Genomic DNA, 23,066 nt, shown 5'->3' with positions numbered 1-23,066 from the left:
CAACCGTGGCAAGGAAGGTTGTAAAAATGAGGCAAAAACTCACATAACAAGGGGTTTTGTTTAGCAACAGAAATTTTGGGCTCAATTGTGGGGTCAAATTCTATACCCCTCAGAGAGGGTTCGCAACTTGGGAGTCCTCCTGGATCCACAGCTATCGTTTGACCACCACTTGACGGCTGTGACCAGGGGGGCATTCGCCCAGGTTCGCCTGGTGCGCCAGTTGCGACCCTACCTGAATCGGGAGGCTCTCACAACAGTCACTCGGGCCCTTGTGACCTCTAGGCTGGAATACTGCAATGTGCTCTACATGGGGCTGCCCTTGAAGAGCATCCGGCGACTTCAGCTAGTACAGAACGCGGCCGCGCGAGTGATTGTGGGTGCACCTCGGTTCACCCACATAACACCTATCCTCCGCGAGCTGCGCTGGCTACCTGTCGATCTCCGGATGCGCTTCAAGGTGTTATTAGTCACCCATAAAGCCCTGCATGGTAGTGGATCTGGATACTTGAGAGACCGCCTTCTGCCAATCACCTCCCTGCGACCAATTAGATCTCATAGACTAGGCCTCCTCCGTATTCCATCGGCCAGCCAGTGCCAGCTGGCAACTACAAGGAGGAGGGCCTTCTCAGTAGTAGCCCCGACCCTTTGGAACGAGCTCCCCGTGGAGATTCGTACCCTCTCCACCGTCCAGGCCTTCCGCACAGCCCTTAAGAACTGGCTAGCCCGTCAGGCCTGGGGACAAGGATAACCGCCCCTCCCGAATGATGAATGTATGTTGCTTATTATTTTATTATATGTCTCTATGTCAATGTTTGTATTCCCCCTCCCTGATTTTATGTGAGCCGCCCTGAGTCCCCTCAGGGAAAAGGGCGGCCTACAAATATTAATAAAATCAAAAAATCAAATCAAAATCAAATTCAAGATCTAGCTGTAGTGGCCTTACCTGATTTTTCTACCTGAGCTGTGGCAAGGTAATCTGGTTTTTCACTTTCTTCCGTCTTTGTCGGACCATTTCCTGGTAGATTTATCACCTTTCTCCGGCATCACCTCCAGCCACCGAGATCCTAGATTTTTTTTAGATCTGTCTGCTCCAGGAAAGTGGTGGATCCCAAGGAGTTCTAGAAGATGTTTGGCCCTGCTGCTTGGCCTGTCTGAGTCCCAGTGGCTAACTGGGATGGGAGAGCAGTTGGGTTTTGCCCCTGAGTGCCCTCTTTACTGTATTGTCATTGCACCTCGTACAATGAAATTAAATGCCATCTTCAGTGTACATCATACTTAAGAAAACTATAAAAATAAAACAAAAACACACATTCCCCTCCCCACTGCTCTTGGCGTTTCAGGCAAAAAAGAAAAGAAAAGACAGAAATTCCTCTTGAAATTAAAGTGGGGAAGAGTTAAAAGAATATAAATGTCTCAGCCAGAACTGTAAATAAAGTAAATGTTTCTTTTCTTACGCACACGAACAGGAAATCAGTAAAAATTTCCATATACAGATACTAACATCTGCAGTACTTTTCATTCATGAACAATTATTGAGATTAATTTTCTTTTCTTTTTCAGGAGAACAGCGAGAACCGTAGGATAGCACTATTACAAATGATCATGTCCGAAGAAAGGATGTTTGAACATCAAGACGCACTTCAAAAGGGTATGAAAAGTTGCATAAGAAACGGAGGGAAGAGGTCTTCTTATCCTAGTGGGGTCTGTGGCCTCCAAACCCAGGAAGTTCACCAAGGAGAAGAAAAGGGAGAATATTTCAGATGTGGCAAAGGAGACAAAGAAAACTGTGATTTCATTCAATATTGTACAACCCAGACCGAAGAGAAACAATATGAATATCAAGAGGATGGGCAAAGTATTAGCTCTGCCTCCTACCTTGCCTTACATCGCCCATCATACACCAAAGAGATACCATGTGCATTTATAAATTGTGAGGGAAATTTCCGTTTCAGCAGACGCCTAATTTCCCACAAAGAAGGGAAGCCATACGATCGTGGAGTGGATTTCAATGTGAAACAGTTACTTACTTTCCCCCCAAAAAATCCCCCAAGGGAGAAGAAACCTTATAAGTGTCTGAGGTATGAAAAGACGTTCACTCAAGAGAAGTAACCTTGTCGTACATGAACCCACACAGGGGAGAAACTATATGTGTGCCCTATGTGTGGAAGAGGATTTGGTCAGAGTGGTCACCTTAAAACACACCAACGATCCCACATGGGGGAGAAACCGTATACGTGCAGGGAATGTGGGAAGAGCTTCAGTTGCAGCAATTCTTTTATTTGCCATAAAAGAATTCACACGTGGGAGAAGCTGTATAAATGCTTAGAATGCAGAAAGGACTTTAATTGTAGCAGTCGCCTTGCATCTCATAAAAGGAAACACACCGGAAAGAAGCCATATAAATGCACAGAATGTGGAAAGAAGTTTTCCTATAAGGACGGCCTGATGAGACACCAACGCACCCACACTGGGGAGAAGCCATATGCATCCCTGATGTGTGGAAAGACATTTAGTGGACGAGCTGAGCACAGAAGCCACGAAAGGATCCACACGGGGGAGAAACCCTACGGGTGTGTCGAATGTGGGAACAGCTTCCGGAAGTACAGTAATTTCACTCGGCACAAAATGGTCCACACAGGAGAAAAACCGTACAAATGCCCAGAGTGCGGAAAAAGCTTCACTCAGAACGCGAACCTTATCAAACACAAAAGAATCCATGTGGGAGAAAAACCATATAAATGTGCCAACAATGGGAAAAACCAGTCAAATCGTCTTTCACAACACAAATCCACAACCACAGAGAAACCAAAACTCGGAAGCTTTTCTCTCTAATGTTTTCTTCTAAAAATGGGACCCTTGTGTGGGAAAACTATAGAAATATGGGGTCTGTGCAGAAATATTCAATTGGAAGAATAGACTAAAGGAAATCACATTGACCAACCTTAAAAATGCCCTGAGTGAGAAAAGATTCAAATGGCCCTTTGGATTTAGGCCCTTATTTCCCATAAAAGATTTTATTTTGGGAGGAACACCTCAAGTACGTACAAACTCTTGACTATCAGGACTGGCCCTAAAGACACTTAAACATGACTTGCCCATCACCCCAGGACAGATCTCTATGGCGTTTCTTTCATGAGTTTCTGTTTCCCTGCAAACGACAAAACAGAAGTTTATGAAAGAAAAAGATCTTATCTCTTGCCGTGCTGCAGATGTTGGGATGCCCAAACATCAGCATACCTACACCTGTGAAAATCTATGAAAACAAGTTTGTGTTTGTGTGTTTTCGTAGATTTTCATGGGTGTAGGTACGCTGGTCTTGTTATATTCGGGTCTTTTCCCATGTAAGATTGAGATTGTCTTGGCAACGTTGCCAATCTTGGCAACGTTGCCAATCTTGGCAATGGGAAAATACCATGAATGAAGGTCTAACATGAAGAAGGCTAACAGAGATTATCAATGAACAGATTAACAGAGTTGGAATCAACATGCTATTTTCTGGGGCTGTTATCTTTTTTTTAAAGTGTAGATGGTTTTCCTTCTTTTTGGTATCCTGAATCTCCTAGCATAAGTGAGATGCTTCTATCTATCTATAACTCATTAAACGATAGGGTTTATTTGCCATCCCGTCCATTTGGTCAAAGCCACGCCGTAAGTTTGTGATACCGGTGGCTCTTGCCCAGTTGTGGTTTGATATGCCTTGTCTAGTTTTGGGGGCTCTTCTTCTCTTTTGCCCCTCTTGCTTAACAAATGTTTCACTTAGCCGTAGGAACGTTGGCCTCCCTTGTGGTCGTAAGTTGAGGACTAGCTGTACTGGGGATCCTGACTTTTAAAAGATCTGTAAGGAGCCCAAAGACTCAAATGCAGGTAGTCCTCGACCAACAGCAGTTCACTTAATGACCATTCACTGAATGTGACTTACGACCATTTTTCAAAGTTACAACCTCCCCCGTGATCAAAATGAAAGATGCTTGGCAACTGCTTCATACTTAAGACCGTTGCTGCATCCCAAGGTCATGTGGTCCCCTCTTACAACCTCCCGACGAGCAAAGTCAATGGGGAGCCAGATTCACTTAACAACCGTGGTACTAATTTTATCAACTGCAATGATTCGCTTAATTGTGGTGTGAAAGGTAGCAAAACGGGTCGCAAAGAAACATCTGACTTGGCCGAGGGAATGTTGGGCTCCATTATGGTCATAAGTCGAGGACTAGCCGAGGTGGCACAGTGGCTAGACCGCAGTACTACAGGCTACTTCAGCTAACTGCTAGCTGCAGTTCGGCAGTTCGAACCCCACCAGGCTCAAGGTTGACTCAGCCTTCTGTCCTTCCCAGGTGGGTAAAACGAGGACCCAGATTGTTGGGGGGCGATAGGCTGACTCTGTAAAACTGCTTAGAGAGGGCTGTGAAAGCACTGTGAAGTGGTATATACCGTAAGTCTTAAGTGCTACCGCTATTGCTGGCTGTACTGGGGGGGGGGGGGGAATAGCAGTTAGACTTATATACCGCTTCATAGGGCTTTCAGCCCTCTCTAAGCAATTTACAGAGTCAGCCTATCGCCCCCACAGTCTGGGTCCTCATTTTACCCACCTCGGAAGGATGGAAGGTTGAGTCGACCCTGAGCCGGTGAGATTTGAACCGCCGAACTGCAGATAACAGTCAGCTGAAATGGCTGCAGTACTGCACTCTAACCACTGCGCCACCTTGGCTCCCCTCCTCTTTCCAAAGACCAGAAAGGAGCCCGCAGAATCAAAAACCCAGCATGAGCAGGAGTGAGACGGAGCATGCGCAAGAGGGATCTTTGACAAGCAGGGGGCTCCTGCGGGAAAGGAGGTGGGGGGGGGAAGGGGGAGCCTTCGAGGACATGTTTAAAGGGGAGGATCAAGAGGGGGGAGAGAGAGGCCGGAGGAGCCGTGCCTCTCTAGGAAGGAGTTCTCTCTCACCCGTAGCACCAGCCTCCCGGAGGAGTGCAGGGGGGGGGAGGCGTTTCCCCGTGAGCGGATTCCCGGGAATCGGTAGCACCTGCATTTCTCCGGATCGCTGGGAAGCGCGATCTCGCTTTTCCCGGGGGAGGAGGAGGAGGAGGAGGAGGCGGGGAAGGTGAATCTGCAGCGGAGCGGCTGGGCGTCCGGAGTCTGGCCGGGCAGGGGAGGAGAGGAGCGGGCTAGAGGCGCGGCGGGGCATCCCGATGGAAGGAGGAGGAGGAGGAGAAGGAGGTCGGCAACAGCGCCGTTGAGCCCCAGGAGAAGGAGGAGCGCCGGGCCGGAGTCAGAGCCTCCCCGAGGAGCCTTCCGTTGCTTTGGGCTGCCGGGCGTCGGCGGGGCCCCGGGCGCTCTGCAGCAGCTTCGCCCCCAGCTCGCTGAAGCCCCGAGAGGAGGAGGAGGAGGAAGAGCAGCCGAGCTCCCGGGGATGAAGGAGGAGCGGGGGTGGGGGGTTCCGGAGCGGATCCTGGCCGGGCTGCCCCCGGAGATGGGTGGGTGGGTGGGTGGCTGCAGGAGGGCCGGGCGGAGAGCTGCTCCCGGGTGGCGGCGGCCCTGGCCGGGGTCTCCCCGTTCAGCTCTCCTCCGGCCCAGGAGGGGAGGCAGGTGAGGGGGATATTCCCTCCCGGGATGATCTCCTCGTGGCGTGGTTTCCTTTAACTTGTCCTCCACCTCAAATGCAGGTGGCAGGTAGCAATAGAAGAGACTTTGTTTTCCCTTCCCTTTCAGTCCCAGAGTCCTGTTTCCCCATCCAGTTTATTCCACAGGAAGAATAGAAGTAGAAGTAGAATTCTTTATTAGCCAAGTGTGATATGACACACAACGAATTTGTCTTTGATGCATAACCTCTCAGTGTGCATCAGTGGTAGTCAACCTGGTCCCTACCACCCACTAGTGGGCGTTCCAGCTTTCATGGTGGGCGGTAGGGGTTTGCTGTAACTCTGCTTTATAAATTTTATAAAGTAAAGTTACTTCCCTACTTTATAAATCACCATTATTGTGGAACCGGTGGGCGGTTAGAAAATTTTTACTGCTAACAGAGATACAAAAGTGGACGGTAGGTATAAAAAGGTTGACTATCCCTGGTGTACATAAAAGATACATTCATCAAGAATCATAAGGTACAGTACTTATAGTACTTGTCACGGGGTACAAATAAGCAATCAGGAAACAGTAACAATATCAATCGTAAGGATACCAGCAATAAAGTTATCATCCTGCAGTCATACGTGGGAGGAGATGGGTGATAGGAACGATGAGAAGACTAATAGGGAATTTCCCATCTCCAACTATAGATAAAACCCCGTCCAGCTTTGGATATCCAAATGCAAGTTGTAACTCGGGCTTCCTGCTAAGCTCTCCTCCAGTCCAGGAGGGGAAGCAGGTATCCCCTCCTGGGAGGAAGATCCAGTTCCCTTGCCCAGCTCAAAGGCAGGTCCTATCAATAGAAGACGCTCTGGTTTCCCGCCAGTTGCAGTCCCAGAATTCCCTCTTTCCCCATCCAGATTATAGGTAGCCCTCGACTTAACAACAGTTCCTTTAGTGACCATTCAAAGTGACAACGGCAGTGGGGAAAAAGTGACTTCGACTATTTTTCACACTTAATAACCATTGTGGCATCACATGATTTTCAGTCCCAGAGTGATGTTTTTCCCCCATCCAGATTATTCCACAACATGGAGAAATATCCTAAGGGAATTTGCATCTCTAACTATGAATATAAGGTGTGACTCAGCCTTCCGTCCTTCCGAGTTCAGCAAAATGAGGACTCAGATTGTGGCGGCAATATAGCGACTCTGTAAACAGCTTAGAGAGGGCTGTAAAGCACTGTGAAGCGGTATATAAGCCTTAAGTGCTATTGCTATATAACATGCTCCAGTTGGGGTGGGGGAGAGAGAGAAGAATCCCCTTCATCCTATGTTCAGTTGTTTTAATCTAATTATTTTTCTGTGATCCCGGCTGTTGATTTCAGATGCAGGAGCTTCTGAAGCAATCAGTCTTGGTAACTCCTGAAGGAAGAGAAGCTCTCTCTCATCCCTCCTCTATGAAGCAGCTCTGGGGAAGCATCTCTGAGGAGGATCAAAATCCTCGTTGTCATGGATCAGCAACAGCTCAGGTGGGGAACCTAACAGGGAAACATTTCGGGATCTGGTTCTGTCATGAAACTCAATGCAGATCATGATAAGGAGGTCAAGTGTTGAGATCAGGATTCATTGGCATGGTTTCCAAGTTCACTGTTTCCAAGTTCACTGTTGAAGCGCAACATATTAGAAGCTGAATATATTTATAGAATCACTTGCATGTTTGTGGGGGTTTTGTGCCTTAAAACAAATGCCTCGCAATGTTAGGCATGTGCAAGAAGAGGAATCACTACACAGATGACTTACTCTCTGGAAAAAAATACTCAGGGGGGAGAGTGGTAAGACACCCCTCGGGGTGTGTGTTCTGTATACGGCATGTTGTGTCTTAAAACGGCTTCTACTGTACTGCCTTAAAATGGCTTCAACTGTACAGCATGTCAGGCCTGCAGCCGGTTCCTTTTAGGATCTTTGGCCTGCCACACTCTGTCTTATTTTACGATGCTGTTTCATTAGTGGGGAATTGGGAGGAGGAATAGTAAGGAGTAGAATGTGTTGTTGTCAAAATAAAAAATTCCTTTTTAGAAACCAAGGTCATCTTTTGTCTCTGTACCTCTGAACCTGACCGGAACTGGATGGGTGGAACTGTCAACATGGCAGTGGAAGATTGGACCATGTGACGGACTTGTGGGTCCGTGGTGGGGAGGGGGGAAGATCATGAAATTTCAACTGGGTGGGAAACCCAGGAAGCTTTCAGATTCAGGTTTTCCACAGATGGGCCAACATGCCTCTCTTAATAAATTGGAACTTTGAGGAATACTTTGCCTTGGACTCTGATTTAATTTTGGAAGATATTTGGAGCGCTGTGGAGTTGCCATGGTAACGGCTTCACAGTACTCCATAAGGGAGCTCCCTGTGGTATGGGGGAAAATCCAACATTAGAAATTGTGGAGACGTTCATGGAAGGAGGCTTGGAGAAATAAATACCGGGTAGCGCCGGGTTATCAGCTAGTTATTAATATATTAGTTGGGATTACTCACAAAACAACCAAAGACATCTATTTATAGCAAGAGAACAGCATTAACGTTAAATTCCAAATTATTGGAATTTAAATTCCAATTGGAATTTGGAATATAAATTCCAAATTAAGTGGCACATATGAAATATGAAATCTTTGGAAAGGCAGCCATAAAACCTAGTATCATGTCCGAAAGAAGAGCTTTTCTCTCTTGCAAAACTCATTTTTAGGATGTTGGAAAGTCTGGGAGAGAACATTTTGGAGTCTCTATTAAAGAATGTTTCATTTGACTTTCAGGATTCAGTGTCCTTCGAGGAGGTGGCTGTGTATTTCACGGAGGATGAGTGGGCGCTGCTGGATCCCAGCCAGAGAGCCTTACATGGGGAAGTCATGCTGGAGAATTTTAGGAGTGTGGCCGCTCTGGGTAAGGCTCCACTTTGCTCTGGGTTCAAATAATGGTGGAAATTGTTGCCGTGAGATGGCACCTTTCAGCCAGAAGAAGGGCATTCTGGGCCTTTTTATTTCTAAGATGAAAATAAATGTACGTAGAAGTTGATACTAGAGATACTTTATTGCACAGTTCCCTCAACCTTACCGGATTGGCAACCTGGAATTGGGGGCGGGGGTGGGGGGGTAAGAGAGGATGGGATGATTTTGTGGGAGGGGCAAGCACATGTGTTTCTCTGTTTGCATGCATGAGCGCATACGATGTTTGCATCAACATGAGCATGAGTGGGGCATCCGCAACAAGGCTCACACAAGTGGGGCTATGAGTGTCCATGAGGACACTTGCACGAGTGGATCCAGGACAAGGTTCATACAAGTGGGTCGTCTTCTCATGCAGGCCAGTGGCGATTAGCCCGCGGTCCAGTAGTGGGCCACAGACCACAGTTTAGAGACCCCTGCTTTATGGGGCCTTTATTATTTGAGTGTTTGAGGAAGTTCTTTAGTGAAGAGTGTAGTTTCTCTCTGATCTGATTGTAGAGCAGGTAACCTACCGTATTTCCCCGAAAATAAGACAGGGTCTTGTTTTCTTTTTACCCACAAAAGAGTTGTACGCTCTATGGTTGAACGCTCTGCTGGCAGCTGGCCCACAACCATAGAGCGTATGCCCAGAGCGGCCACTGCTGGAAGACTCAGTTTGGAAGCTGCTGGAAAAGCCATGCTGGGATGGCGGTGGTGGCAGTGGCAGTGGAGGTGCCCTGGCTCTGCAGGGAGAGCTGGGTCAGGGCATTGTGAGGCTGGGAGGTGCGTGAGCGAGAGTTGAACAGCTGCTCGCGCAACCCCCCTCTCCATCCATGCAGAGCCCCATTCACTGGCATTTTGAAGGCGCCAAGCCGCGGGAGCCACGTGGCGGTGAACAGGCACTCCCGTGGCTTGGCGATACCCGTAGGTCAGTGAATGGCGCTGTGAATGGCTTGGCACCTTCGGGATACTGCTAGGCTGGTGAGCGGCACTCTGCCTGGCCGGAGGTGGGTGTGGGGGTTGTCCAGGGGACTTATTTGCAGGGGAGGGCTTATATTTTTGCCCACTAGAAAAATGTGGCATGGCCTTATTATCAGGCCATGTCGTATTTTCGGGGAAACACGGTGAACAGCTTCAGGAGAGGAAGGTACTGAGCCAAATGTCCCTGACATCTGTTCTTTACAGCCCTCCAATTTCTTAGGTTGTCTGAAAATCGATGAGAATTTTTCATATTGGCAGTTAAGTCAGAGGGCCTTTCTTTTGGTTCTGAGTAAATCATTTTTAAACTTCCCGCAAGGTTGAAAATAAGTGGGGGGGGGTTCCCCCCTTTGAGTGCTTCAGCCCAAGATAGTTGCATAGACTGCTGTTAGAGAAGCCTGATACGATTTCAAGAATGTAAGTAGCGGTGAATCCAGTTCGTACTACAAACCATTACACAGCAACTACACAAGCAATTGAAATTCATATTTCTGCAGTGATACTGCCTGCATTGGCAGTTTAGCATCTTCTCAGCATTCACATGGCTTTTAAAGGAAATCATAAATTTATAGTGTTCTAGGAATACATAGACGAGACCAGCAAAATTTTGTTTATGCGAGAAACAATGCTTGCAGCGCTTTTTGTTCATGAACAATTTATAAGACTTGTTTTTTTCTTTTTCTTTTTGTGGCTTTTGCTTTCTTCAAATCAGCTTATGGACAAGAGCACGAGAACTACAGGGAGCAAATGATCAAGTCTGAAGTAGACATGCTTGTTGGTCAAGAACCATCCCAAAGGATTAAGAAAATCTGTAAAGTGAGCGGAGGGGAGGAATCTCCGGCATCCAATGACGTCCTCTCTCTCCCAACCCAGGAAGTTCACCAAGGAGAAGAAAAGGGAATATATCTCAGATGTGGCAAAGGAGACGAAGAGAACTCTGGTTTCACTAAATATTATGCAACCCAGACTGAAGAAGAACAATATGAATATCAAGAGGATGGGCAAAGTATCAGCTCTACCTCCTACCTTGCCCTACCTCGCCCATCGTACAGCCAAGAGACACCATATGCAGTTATAAATTATGGGGAGAATTTCACTTTCAGCGGCCATATAATTTCCCATAAAGAGGAGAAACCATATGAGTGTGGAGTGGATTTCAGTAGGAAACAATTACTTATTTTACCCCCAAAAATTTCCCCGAGGGAGAAACCATATGAATGTCTGAGGTGTGAAAAGACATTTGCTCAGAGAGGAAACTTGATCATACATGAACGGACACACACAGGGGAGAAGCCATACGTATGCCTGGTATGTGGGCGAAGATTCAGTCAAAGCGGTCACCTTACGAGACACCAGCGATCCCACACGGGGGAGAAACCGTACACGTGCTTGCAGTGTGGAAGGCAGTTCAGTGGACGTTCGAATCTGGTGAAGCACATGAGCCACACAGAGGAGAAACCATACATATGTACGGAGTGTGGAAAGAGCTTCCGGGACAACAGTGTCCTGCTGTGCCACATGAGGATCCACACAGGAGAAAAGCCATTCAAATGCCTGGAGTGCGGGAAGAACTTCAGGCGAAACTGTCACCTTGTGGAACACAAGAGGATCCATACAGGAGAGAAACCCTACCGGTGCTTGGAGTGTGGGAAGAGTTTCAGTCAGAAAAGCAACCTTTTGCAACATAAACGAATTCACACTGGGGAGAAACCCTACACGTGCCCGGAATGTGGAAAGAGTTTCAATCAGAGCAGTCAATTTATTTGCCATAAAAGGATTCACACAGGAGAAAAACCGTACCGGTGCGTTATATGTGGGAAACGGTTCGGTCACAATGGTAGCCTTTTGCAGCATAAGAAAATTCACACGGGAGAAAATCCCTATAAATGTGCGGAGTGTGGGAAATGCTTCAATCAGAACTATAAACTTTTGCAACACCAACGGATTCACACAGGGGAGAAGCCATACCAGTGCAAGGAGTGTGGAAGGAGTTTCAGTTGCAGCAGTGACTTTATTTGTCATAAAAGGATTCACACAGGAGAGAAACCATATACCTGCCTGGAGTGTGGAAAGGGTTTTAATAAAAGCAGTCGGCTTACATCACATCGAAGAAAACACACAGGAGAGAAGCCATATAAATGCACAGAGTGCGGAAAGAGGTTTTCCTATAGGGATTGCCTCACAAGACACCAACGAACCCACACTGGGGAGAAACCATATATATGCTTGATATGCGGAAAGAAATTCGGTGGACATTCAGGTCTCAGAATCCACGTCAGAATCCACACGGGGGAGAAACCCTACAGGTGCACGGACTGTGGAAAGAGCTTCTGTAAATACAGTAATTTCCTTTGCCATAAAAGGATCCACACAGGAGAAAAACCGTATAAGTGCACAGAATGCGGAAAGAGCTTCACACAGAACGCGAACCTTGTCAAGCACAAAAGAATCCACACGGGAGAGAAGCCTTACAAATGCGCAGATTGCGGGAAAAGCTTCAACCAGACCAATCACCTTTCACAACACGAAAGAATCCACATACGAGAAAAACCGTAAGACCCAAGCTTTCCTTCTAAACCTTTTCCCATGAAAAAAGGACCATGGGGGGTGGGGGGGGGATAATATAAATATGTGTACCGTGGAAAAATGTTCAATCAGAGGAGTAACATGATCAGGCCTAAAAGAAACCATGTGTGAGAATAAAAATGCCCACTCTGAGAAAAGATTCAAATCTCCCTTTGAATTTAGACCCTTATTTTTCCATAAGAGATCTTATTTTGGGAGAAACACCTCGCATATGTACAAACTCCAGGACTGACCCTAAACCCACAGCAATACGAGTTTGGATGTGCTGCACGGATTAAAAATGTTGTGATAATAGTGTGAAACTGACGGATACACAAATATCTCAATGGACTCCAACCTTAATAAAGGCTAATACCAACTTCCTCATCTCCACAAGCTTATTTTAGACAATTATTCAAAAATTTGACTAGAGTTGTCTCTTAATTTAATTATTGAAGAATCTATATGGAATGAGGTTTTTTTTTCCCCCTTTCTCTTGGAACATGCGACTTTCTAGGGATGTATCTTTTGTAAAAGTATAGATAATTTTTCCTCTTTTTTTCTTATCAATCTCTAGGCGTAAATAAGATATTTCTATCCATAACTCATGAAATGACGAAGTTTGTTTGCCATCGTTTCCCATCTGGTCAAAGCCCGAGACTGAAAGAAGTGTATTTCTATTTATTAGTTTGTCAAACATGTACAAGATAGCAGGTATAAATATAAACATGGACAGGAACGAAAGAAATGAATACAAGTAAATGGGGACAGTAGGGATGCTGGTGCGCTTATGCATGCCCCTTTTACGGACCTCTTAGGAATGGGGTGATAATAAATAACTCCTTATTTGGGGAAAAAGCTTTAGTTCTTTTGGAAGTACACCCATTTGTACCTTTTTTTTTTCTTTTTTGCAGTGGTCCTTAAGTGAGTCGACACTTTGCTATGGTTTAGTTTTACTGAAAAGTAGAAGTTGCTTTCTGGCAAAAACGTAAAATGCAGTCACATGACTACAACATGCTGCAAACAGCGATAAATGTGGGTTGGCTGCCGAGCACCCAATGTGATCATGTGACTGGGGGTATATTTGTCTGTTGGAACAGGAGTATAAGTATCCCCAGGGACATCCATCATAGGTTCAAACCAGTGGTGGGTTTTCAAAAATTTTTGAACCTATTCTGTGGGTGTGGCATCCTTTGTGGGAGTGGCTTGCTGGCCATGTGACCTGGTGGGAGTGGCTTGCCGCCCATGTGTTCTCTCTCTCTCTCTCTCTCTCTCTCTCTCTCTCTCTCCCCCTCTCCTTCCTTTTGTGTCTGTCCCTTTTTCCTTTTTTTATTTCATCTCTCACTTTTTCTTTCTTTTTTCTTTTTTATTTATTTCTTCCTTTCTTTCTCTTTTTCTTTCTCTCTCTGTGTGAGTCTGTGTGTGTATTTGTGTGTGTGTGTGTGTCAGTGGTGGATTTCAAAAAATTTTGGAACCTCTTCTATAGGTGTGGCCTGTTTTCCGGGTCCACTGGTGAAACCTCTTCTAACCAGTTCGGTAGATTTGACGAACCGGTTCCACCGAATAGGTGCGAACTGGTAGGAACCCACCTCTGATTCAAACGGTTGCTATGTGATCAGTTCTAAGATGAGAACAAAATTAATAAGATTTTGTTTAGTAAGAAGGAAATCCAAAGAAATAGCCCATCTCCACTATGGATTCCTAAGATTGGGAGGTGCCTTGGAGGTTTCCTAGTGGGATCCCAGCACGGGATAGGAATCCTTTGGCAGGCCAGACAAATTCCTGTCCAATTGTGGATCCCAAACCTCCAATGAGGGAGCCCCCATCACAGCTTAAGAATACAGATAGTCCTCGACTTACGACCACAATGGAGCCCATAAGTGATGAGTTTTGCCCCATTTCATAAACTTTCTTCCCACAGCTGTTAAGTGAATCACCGCAGATGATAAGTGAGTGTCCCAGTTGTTCAGTGAATCTGGCTTCCCACTTGACTTCATACAATACAATACAATAGCAGAGTTGGAAGGGACCTTGGAGGTCTTCTAGTCCAACCCCCTGCTTAGGCAGGAAACCCTATACCATTTCAGACAAATGGCTATCCAACATCTTAAAGACTTCCAGTGTTGGGGCATTCACAACTTCTGGAGGCAAGTTGTTCTACTGATTAATTGTTCTCACTTTCAGGAAATTTCTCCTCAGTTCTAAGTTGCTTCTCTCCTTGATTAGTTTCCACCCATTGCTTCTTGTTCTACCCTCAGGTGCCTTGGAGAATAGTTTGACTCCCTCTTCTTTGTGGCAACCCCTGAGATATTGGAAGACTGCTATCATGTCTCCCCTAGTCCTTCTTTCTGTTAAACTAGACATACCCAGTTCCTGCAACCGTTCTTCATATGTTTTACTCTCCAGTCCTCCAATCCTCTTTGTTACTCTTCTCTGCACTCTTTCCAGAGTCTCCACATCTTTTCTTCATCGTGGCGACCAAAACTGAACTTTGCTTGTCAGAAAGTCGCAAAAGGGATCCTGGGACACCACAACAGCCATCAGTATGAACAGGTTGCCAAACATCCAAATTTTAATCACGGGGGGGGGTGGGGGGGGGGTGTAACTGGAAAAGGGTCATCAATCACATTTTGCAGTGCCGTTGTAACTTTGAACGGCCACTAAACAAAACTTGTAAGTCAGAGGAGGGAAATTAGACAGCATGACAACAGCTCCCTCCTTGGAGCACAACTGGAATCCAGTTTTGAAGAAGAGACTGGACAGCTACCTCTCTGAAAGGTTCCCCTGCTTGTGGTGGTGGGGGGGGGGAGGGATTGGGGTGGACTAGAACTGTGGTCTCCAATCTTGGCAACTTTAAGACTTGTGGACTTCAACTCCCAGAGTTCCTCAGCCAGCAAAGCTGGCTGAGGAACTCTGGGAGTTGAAGTCCACAGGTCTTAAAGTTGCCAAGATTGGAGACCACTGGACTAGAAGACCTCCAAGCTCTAGTCCTATGCTGATCCCCTCCCCAGAGGCTGCTTGAGCTTCTTCCAAAGCCGCAGAAATCACACACACACACACACAGCTCATTAGCTTCCTCCCTTGGGAGTGGGACGGAGCATGCGCGAGAGAGCTTTGACAGCCGTCGCCTTGTGCAGGAAAGGGGGAGGGAGGGAGGGAGGGAGGGGGCGGCCTCCGGGGACATTTCAAAGGAGGGCAGGAGAGGGAGGGTCGACGCTCTAGGAAGGACTCTCTCGCCCCTAGTCCCAGGTTTCCCTTAGGCGGAGACCCGGAGTGAATGGCAGCTGCGCTTTCCCCGAATCCAGAACGGGACGAAGCGAGATCCCGCTTTTCTCGGGTAGGAAGGCGGGGAGGGGAATCGGCAGCGAAGCCGAGGCCGAGAGCTTCCGCTGCTTTACGCTGCCGGGCGTCGGCGGGGCCCCGGGCGCTCTGCAGCCGCCTGCAGGAGCTTCGCCCCCGGCTGGCTCGAGAGGAGGAGGAGGATCCCCGAGCGGGTCCTAGCCGGGCTGCCCCCGGAGATGGCGGAGAGCTGCTCCCGGGCTGCGGCGGTCCTGGCCGGAGGCTTCCCGCTCAGCCCTCCTCGTGCCCAGGAACGGAGGCTGCAGGTAAGCTGATCCCTACCCCCCCCCTCGGAGGATCTCCTCGTGGCGTGGTTTCCTTTAACTAGTGGTCCGCTTCAAATGCAGGTGGGCAGGTAGCAATAGAAGAGACATTGGTTTCCCTCCCCTTTCAGTCCCAGAGTCCTGTTTCCCCGTCCAGTTTATCCCACAGCAAGAAGGGAATTCCCATCCCCAACTCTGGTTATAATACAGCCCAGCTTTGGAGACCCAAATGCAAGTTGTAACGATAGAAGAATCACAGAACAGAGTTGGAAGGGACCTTGGAGGTCATCTAGTCCAAACCCCTGTTCAACCATCAGACCCTTACAGAAATACCTTAAAATCAAGAAGAGAGGGAGGGGGGGGAGTTTGATTTAAAAGCAAACTTCAAAATCCAGCTTTCAAGTTTCCCTCCACTTTCAGTCCGAGAGTCCTGTTTCCCAGTCTAGATATTCCACAGGAGAAAGAAGGGAATCCCAAGGGAATTCACATCTCCAACTATGGATATAACCCCGTCCAGTTTTGAAGACACAAATGCAGGCATTAACCATGGAAGAGACTTTGGTTTCCCTCCGCTTTCAAACCCAATGTGCTATTTCCCCTTTCAGATTATTCTCCAGGTGGAATAACCCCAAAGAATCCCATGGGCAGTTTGCATCTCCACCCAGGGATATAAAGTGATCCAGCTTTGGAGGCAGAAAAGGATCCTCTTCTTCCAATGCTCAATTGTTTTAACTTTTGTTCTTCTGTGATTCCGGCTGTTAATTTCAGATGCAGGATCCCTTGAAGCAGATGGTCTTGGTACCTCCCGAAGGAAGAGAAACTCTCTCCCGTCCTTCTATGGAGCAGTTATTGGGAAGGAATAACTCTGAGGAGAATGAAAATCCTCTTTGTGGTAGATCAGTGACCACTCAGGTAGGGAAATTTCATCAGAGCTGGGAAACGTTTGGGGATCTGTTTTTTCATGAGACTGAATGCAGATTGTAATCAAGTAATGTGATCAAGATTTAGCGGCTTGGTCCTGTGTTCAAGTTGCTTGTTGACATGCAACATTTGGAGAAATCGAACTCATTTATGGGATCAATTGAGTATTTAAGGTTCTTATGAATGCAGGTTACGCAACAGGTTACAGTATTGTACCTAAGAGGAATGTTATTTTATTTTTATTATGTTTATATATCGCACTTAGACATACAAACACCCATATCAGTGAGCGACTCTATGCTATGGTTTCTCATCTTAGGGATGTGCAAGAAGAGGAATTGGGTCCTTTGTTTATTCACCTTTATAAACACATTAGTAGGTGTACTTAAACCCATCAAAATAATCGAAGAAGTAAAATTATTGCAAAAGGAGATAAAAACACACGTGCTTAGTAGACCTTTTAAGTCTTTCTTAGTAGACCTTTTAAGTCTTTCTTAGTAGACCTTTTAAGTCTTTCTTTGAGATGAATTTTGCCAGGAATTAATTCCAACCAGGCAGGTAGAACAGAACAGAACAGAATAGTTGGAAGAGACCTTGTAGGTCATCTAGTCCAACCCCCCCTGCACAAGCAGGAGACCCTACACCATTTCTGACAAGTGGATGTCCAGTCTCTTCTTCTAGTGATGAAGCTCCCATAACCTCTGTACCATTGGTTGATTTTTGTCACTGTCAGAAAATTTCTCCTTATTTCTAGGTTGAATCTCTCCTTGATCAGTTTCCATCCATTATTCCTTGTTTGGCCTACAGGTGCTTTGAAAAATGGGTTGACCGCCTCCTCTCTGTGGCAGCCCCTCAAATATTGAAAGATGCTATCATGTCTCCCCTGGTCCTTCTCTTCACTAGAATAACCGTGCTCAGATCTTGCAACCGTTCGTCATATGTTTTAGCCTCGAAACCCCTAATCATCTTTATTGCTCTTCTCTGCACTTTTTCTAGAATCTCAACATCTTTTTTATAGTGTGGTGATCAAACTGGATGTAGTATTCTAGGAGTGGTCTTACTAAGCCTTTATAGAATAGTATTAGTATCTCATGTGATCTTGACTGAATCCCTCTGTTAATTTAGGATTGCATTGGCTTTTTGGGAGTTACATTTTCCCTCAAATTTAGGGTTCCATTTTGATCTAAAGAAAATCTCTCTGGGATGGCTATGTTGTTACCTCAACATGCATATTTTAATTCCATCCTTGTGCACTTGTGAACACTTCCAAAGTGAATCTTTAGAAAAGCTACTATAATACTACCACTGGTAGTATGTCATGTCAGAAGAGGAGCATTTTCTCTCTTGCAAAACTCAAATTGGAAATCTGGAAGGAAACTTCCTGGGACTTCTGCTGAGGAACATATCCTTTGACTTTCAGAGCTCGGTAACCTTTGAGGAGGTGGCTGTGTATTTCACGGAGGAGGAGTGGGCGCTGCTGGATCCCAGCCAGAGAGCCTTGCACGAGGAAGTCATGCTGGAAAATTCTAGGAATGTAGCCGCTCTGGGTAAGGACCTGTTTTGCTCTGGATTCTGGTATTTGTGGGAAATCTTTGGTTGCCATGAATGCTCAGAAAGCAACTTCCAGTTAGGAGAAGGACATTCTGGGACTTTTCTAAGACCAAAACAAATATATAAATATATTTGATACTGTAGATACTGCATAGGATTCTTTTTCATCTAAATGTTTGAGGATATTCTTTAAGTGAAGATGTTTGGTTTGATTCAAGAGGAAACACTCTAAAACCATTCAGGAAAGGAAGATACTGCTCTGAATGTCTCTGACATTTGTTGCTTACAAACACCCACTTTTCTAGGTTGCTTAAGAACCAGTGACAGTTCTCATACTAGCATGTTTAGTCAAAAGGCCCTGATTTGACCCTGAGTAAATCATTTGTAAACCCCATGTAAAGCTGAGAACAACTGGCATTATTTTCCTTCAGTGCTTGCACTACTGCCGGTTCGCTTGTAGGCATGCCATACACGCATGCACAGTGCAATACAAATTGCTCTGTGCACGTGCAGAAGCAAAAAACAAGATGTTTGGGGGCGTGGCAGGCCTGGGTCGCTGCTGGTTCCACTACCTCTTCGGCCGAACTGATCCGAACTGGTAGGAACCCATCACTCGGGGGGGGGGGGGGGGTGTGCACATGTGTGCAAATCCACAAAATGCAATGCGAGCGCTCCCTGAACATGTGCCCTGCTCCCCATGCATGTGTGGCTGTGTCCCAGTCATGTGCCCCGTGCATGCGCAGCAGAGACCTGAAGTCCAGCTTGCCAGCAGGAGGCACACACACACGCGCAGTGGAATTAGGGCAGGGCGGCAGCTGACGTGCCCGCAGAGAGGGCTTTGCGTGCCACTTTATTGGTTCAGCAAGAACTATAACTAAATGAAAGTTTGGTTTCTTCTAGCCAGATGAAACCAGCAGAATCTTCGATATGCAATATTAAAGGTCATTCTTGCTTAACTGACTCCCTGCTTAGTCACCATTTGAAGTTACAGTGGACTTCCTCAGAGCTAATTATGACCTGTTTTTCTAGTTTCCTTTTAAACCGTTTTCTATTAGTTAATAATATAGCATACAAAGAAAATGCAAAGTAAATAGTAGGGGAAATAGGGAAAGGGAAAAGGGAGGGAAAGAAAAGGGGGAAAAGGAAAAAAAAGGCATGGACTTCCAACTCCCTTTGGTGCAGAAGAATAAGGCACTTACATCAAACCTCAACTTTTTATTTTTACAAAATAGCTTAATGTCCATTTCTATAGCAACAAATCTAACTCATCGGTAAAACCCAGAATCAAAGTTTTCATTTTTTTTCAAGCACAAAGTCCAGAAACAATTTCCAGGTAGAAATAAAAGTATATATTTATTTTTCTTTGATCAAAGCAGTCGATCCAGCCATCTCTGCTAACTCTTAATTTTTGCAGCTATGCATCCATTGTGGGGATCAAGGTGCCCTTCCATTTCTGTGCTTAGAGTAATCTTGCTGCCTTCAACATATATAACATCAGACCTCCGAATTTGTTTTCCAGATCTTTTTCCGTTAAACTAAAAAGAAAAGTCTCTGGTTTTCTCTTTATATTCACTTTAAGAATTTTCTGTATTAAGATATGTATCCTACGCCAATATTTCTTTGCTTTATCATACATCTACCGTAAAGAATAAATGAACTGTTTCTGAATTTCTGATCTATGTCCACCCACCTCCATGGCTGCCAACTCCTAACCTGCAGGTCACTTGATAGCATTTTGGGCCCTTGGCAACAAGCTTGTATTTACAGCTATCTGCAACATCCCACACAGTCACATGACTAGAACATTTGGTATTTTTTGCTGGTTTCGGGTGTTTACTTCTGATTCCTGGGCAGGAATGTCCATAGGAGCAAACCAATTTGATTAACAATTGCCACATTTGTTTAACAAATGCTGCAAAGCACATCACGTGGTAATCCGTTTAATGACCACCACAAGCTATGATATTTATTCCGGACTCAATTAGAGTCGTAAGTCAAGGAACGGGTGCACTGTTTTTCTGTCATGTATGCAATGATTAACTTTTTATTTCTCATTTTCTTTGAATCAGCTTGTGGGCTGGAGCATGAGTACTACAAGGAGCCCAGCATAATCGTATTCCGAATGATCAAATCTGAAGAAGGCACGGTTGTTGGTCAAGAACCATCACAAGGGAGTAAGAAAAGCTGTAAAGTGAATGGAGGGAAGGAATCCTCTGGATACAGTAAAGGCCTTTATCTCCCAGCCCAGGAAGTTCACCAAGGAGAAGAAAAGGGAAAATATCTCAGATGCGGCAAAGGAGACGAAGAGAACTCTGGTTTCACTAAATATTATGCAACCCAGACTGAAGAAGAACAATATGAATATCAAGAGGATGGGCAAAGTATCAGCTCTACCTCCTACCTTGCTTTACATCGCCCATCGTACATCCAAGAGACACCATACGCGTTTATAAATTCTGGGAAAAATTTTAATTTCAGCAATCATATAGTTTCCCATAAAGAGGGGAAATCATACGGACGTGGAATGGATTTCAGTAAGAAACGATTGCTGCTTTTACCTCCCCAAATTCCTCCAAAGGAGAAACCCTACAAATGTCTTCAGTGTGAAAAGACATTCACTCAGAGAGGTAACCTTACTATACATGAAAGGATCCACACGGGGGAGAAACCCTATCAGTGCCTGGATTGTGGAAAGACTTTTGCTGAGAGAACCAACCTTGTCACCCACAAAAGGATCCATACGGGGGAGAAGCCATACATATGCCTGCTGTGCGGGAAAAGTTTCAATCAGAGCGGTCACCTTACGAGACATCAACGAACCCACACAGGGGAGAAACCATACACCTGCCTGCAGTGTGGGAAGAAGTTCAGTGGACGTTCCAGCCTTCTGAAGCATGAAAGAAGACACACGGAGGAGAAACCGTATCTATGTACAGAGTGTGGGAAGAGCTTCCACGACATCGGTGTCCTTGATTACCACAAAAAGATCCACACAGGAGAAAAACCATACAAATGTATAGAGTGTGGAAAGAGCTTCAGGCAAGACTCTCACCTTGCGAAACACCGAAGAATTCACAGCGGGGAGAAACCCTACCAGTGCTTGGAGTGTGGAAAGACTTTCCATCTGAAAAGTAGCCTCTTACAACATAAAACCATTCACACGGGGGAAAGGCCCTACCAGTGCTTGGAATGTGGGAAAGGCTTCAGTCAGAATAGCACTCTTTTCCAACACAAAGCCATTCATACAGGAGAGAAACCATACGCATGCCTGGAGTGCGGAAAGAGCTTCAGTCAGAACTATAAACTCCTACAGCACAAAAGGATTCATACGGGGGAGAAGCCGTACAAGTGCGAGCAATGCGGGAAGTGTTTCAGTTGCAGCAGTGACTTTAGTTGCCATAAAAAGATTCATACGGGGGAGAAACCATATAAATGTCTGGAATGCGGAAAGGGTTTTAATAAAAGGAGTTGCCTTACATCTCATAAAAGAAAACACACGGGAGAGAAGCCGTATCAATGCACAGACTGTGGAAAGAGATTTTCTTATAAATTTGTCCTCAGATACCATCAACAAATCCATACTGGAGAGAAACCGTATAAATGCTTGAAGTGTGAAAAGGCTTTTAGTAGATGTTCAAATCTTAAAATCCATCTAAGAATCCATACAGGGGAGAAACCATATAACTGTCCGGAGTGCGGAAAGAGCTTCCGTAAGGACAGTGACTTTATTCGTCACAAAAGGATCCACACTGGAGAAAAACCGTACAAATGCTTGGAGTGCGGAAAGAGCTTCACTCAGAATGCAAATCTTATCAAACACAAAAGAATACACACGGGAGAGAAACCCTACAAATGTGTGGCATGTGAAAAAAGCTTCAGCCAGAAAAATCACCTTTCTCAACACGAACAGACCCACAAAAAAGAAAAATCACAACTTGGGAGCTTTATTCCAACTGTTTTCTCTTCCAAAAGGAAAAAAACTTAGAAATATGTGGTCTGTGGTAAAATGTTCAGTTGGAAGAGTAGCCCTATCTGGCCTAAAGGAATCCATGTGGGAGAACCATAAAAATGCAGAGAGTTTCAGGGAGAGATTGAGAAAGAATTTCGCCCTTATTTTCCAGAAAAAGCTTTCTGCTGGGAGGAATGTCTGGATGGTGGAGAAACCTTTCAGGACCATCACTGAAGTAGAATTGGCAAAGAAAAGATGTTAAATCAGAGGTCTCCAACCTCTTGTGAATTTCAACTCCCAGAATTCCTCAGTCAGCCATGCTGACGGGGGAATTCTGGGAGTTGAACTCCACAAGTCTTAAAATGGACGAGGTTGGAGATCCCTGTTTGAAAAGAAATGCTTGAAAAAGGAGAAAAGATTGAAAGAGGCCCAAATGGGAATCCTGTCTCAGGAATGTTCAGGCTGAATAATCAAAAGTTGGCAAGAGATATTCAGAAAAGGGGCTAATTAAAAAAAAGATCTATCGGAAAACCCGTTGCTCTCTAGATTTGGCCAAAAGAAGGAAAAAATCAGAAACACTTTTTAGTTTATGATTGTATTGAGCAGTTCCTGGTATGCAGAGGTCCTTGGTGCTCTCTGAGCTTGGTTGTTTCGTTGCACGTGTTTCATTACGAAATTGCACTGATGATACTTACCTAGTATGGTAATGAAATGTCTACAAGAAATAAACAAGCTGTAAATATTCTATTGCTTCATAGTATTTTATCTCTTTTGCCACTCAATTTTTGATATGTAACTCAAGACCTAAATGTTTAAATTCATTTATTTCTTCATTTTTGGTTGTACATACAAAGAAAAAAAATGTCCATATGAATAAAGGTATAAAAATATAAAACAGTGAAAAAGAGGGACAAATTTCAATATAAGTGGTGAAATACAGAAGGATAGCCGAGAAGTCTTCAA

General features: G+C 45.4%; 3 protein-coding genes across 3 annotated transcripts; all 3 read left to right on the top strand.

The window, feature by feature from the left end:
• The first annotated feature begins 928 nt into the window (after positions 1-928).
• Positions 929-3,272, top strand: LOC116503426 (zinc finger protein 572-like). The gene has a single exon (XM_032209832.1). It carries the CDS (start codon positions 2,158-2,160, stop codon positions 2,830-2,832), a length of 675 nt encoding a protein of 224 aa, XP_032065723.1. The 5' UTR covers positions 929-2,157; the 3' UTR covers positions 2,833-3,272.
• Positions 3,273-4,984: 1,712 nt separating this feature from the next.
• LOC116503364 (zinc finger protein 883-like) lies at positions 4,985-12,463 on the top strand. The gene is made up of 4 exons (XM_032209733.1): positions 4,985-5,096; positions 6,948-7,091; positions 8,370-8,496; positions 10,228-12,463. Exons 2-4 carry the CDS (start codon positions 6,948-6,950, stop codon positions 12,069-12,071), a joined length of 2,115 nt encoding a protein of 704 aa, XP_032065624.1. The 5' UTR covers positions 4,985-5,096; the 3' UTR covers positions 12,072-12,463.
• Positions 12,464-15,284: 2,821 nt separating this feature from the next.
• LOC116503354 (zinc finger protein 345-like) lies at positions 15,285-22,441 on the top strand. Its single transcript, XM_032209721.1, has 4 exons — positions 15,285-15,685; positions 16,451-16,594; positions 18,024-18,150; positions 20,224-22,441. Exons 1-4 carry the CDS (start codon positions 15,599-15,601, stop codon positions 22,137-22,139), a joined length of 2,274 nt encoding a protein of 757 aa, XP_032065612.1. The 5' UTR covers positions 15,285-15,598; the 3' UTR covers positions 22,140-22,441.
• Positions 22,442-23,066: the final 625 nt, after the last annotated feature.

Source organism: Thamnophis elegans, chromosome 2, assembly GCF_009769535.1.
Source record: "Thamnophis elegans isolate rThaEle1 chromosome 2, rThaEle1.pri, whole genome shotgun sequence".
NCBI classification, from domain to species: domain Eukaryota; kingdom Metazoa; phylum Chordata; class Lepidosauria; order Squamata; family Colubridae; genus Thamnophis; species Thamnophis elegans.
Note: the sequence above shows the minus strand (reverse complement) of the source record. Positions and strands in the feature narration are given on the sequence as shown.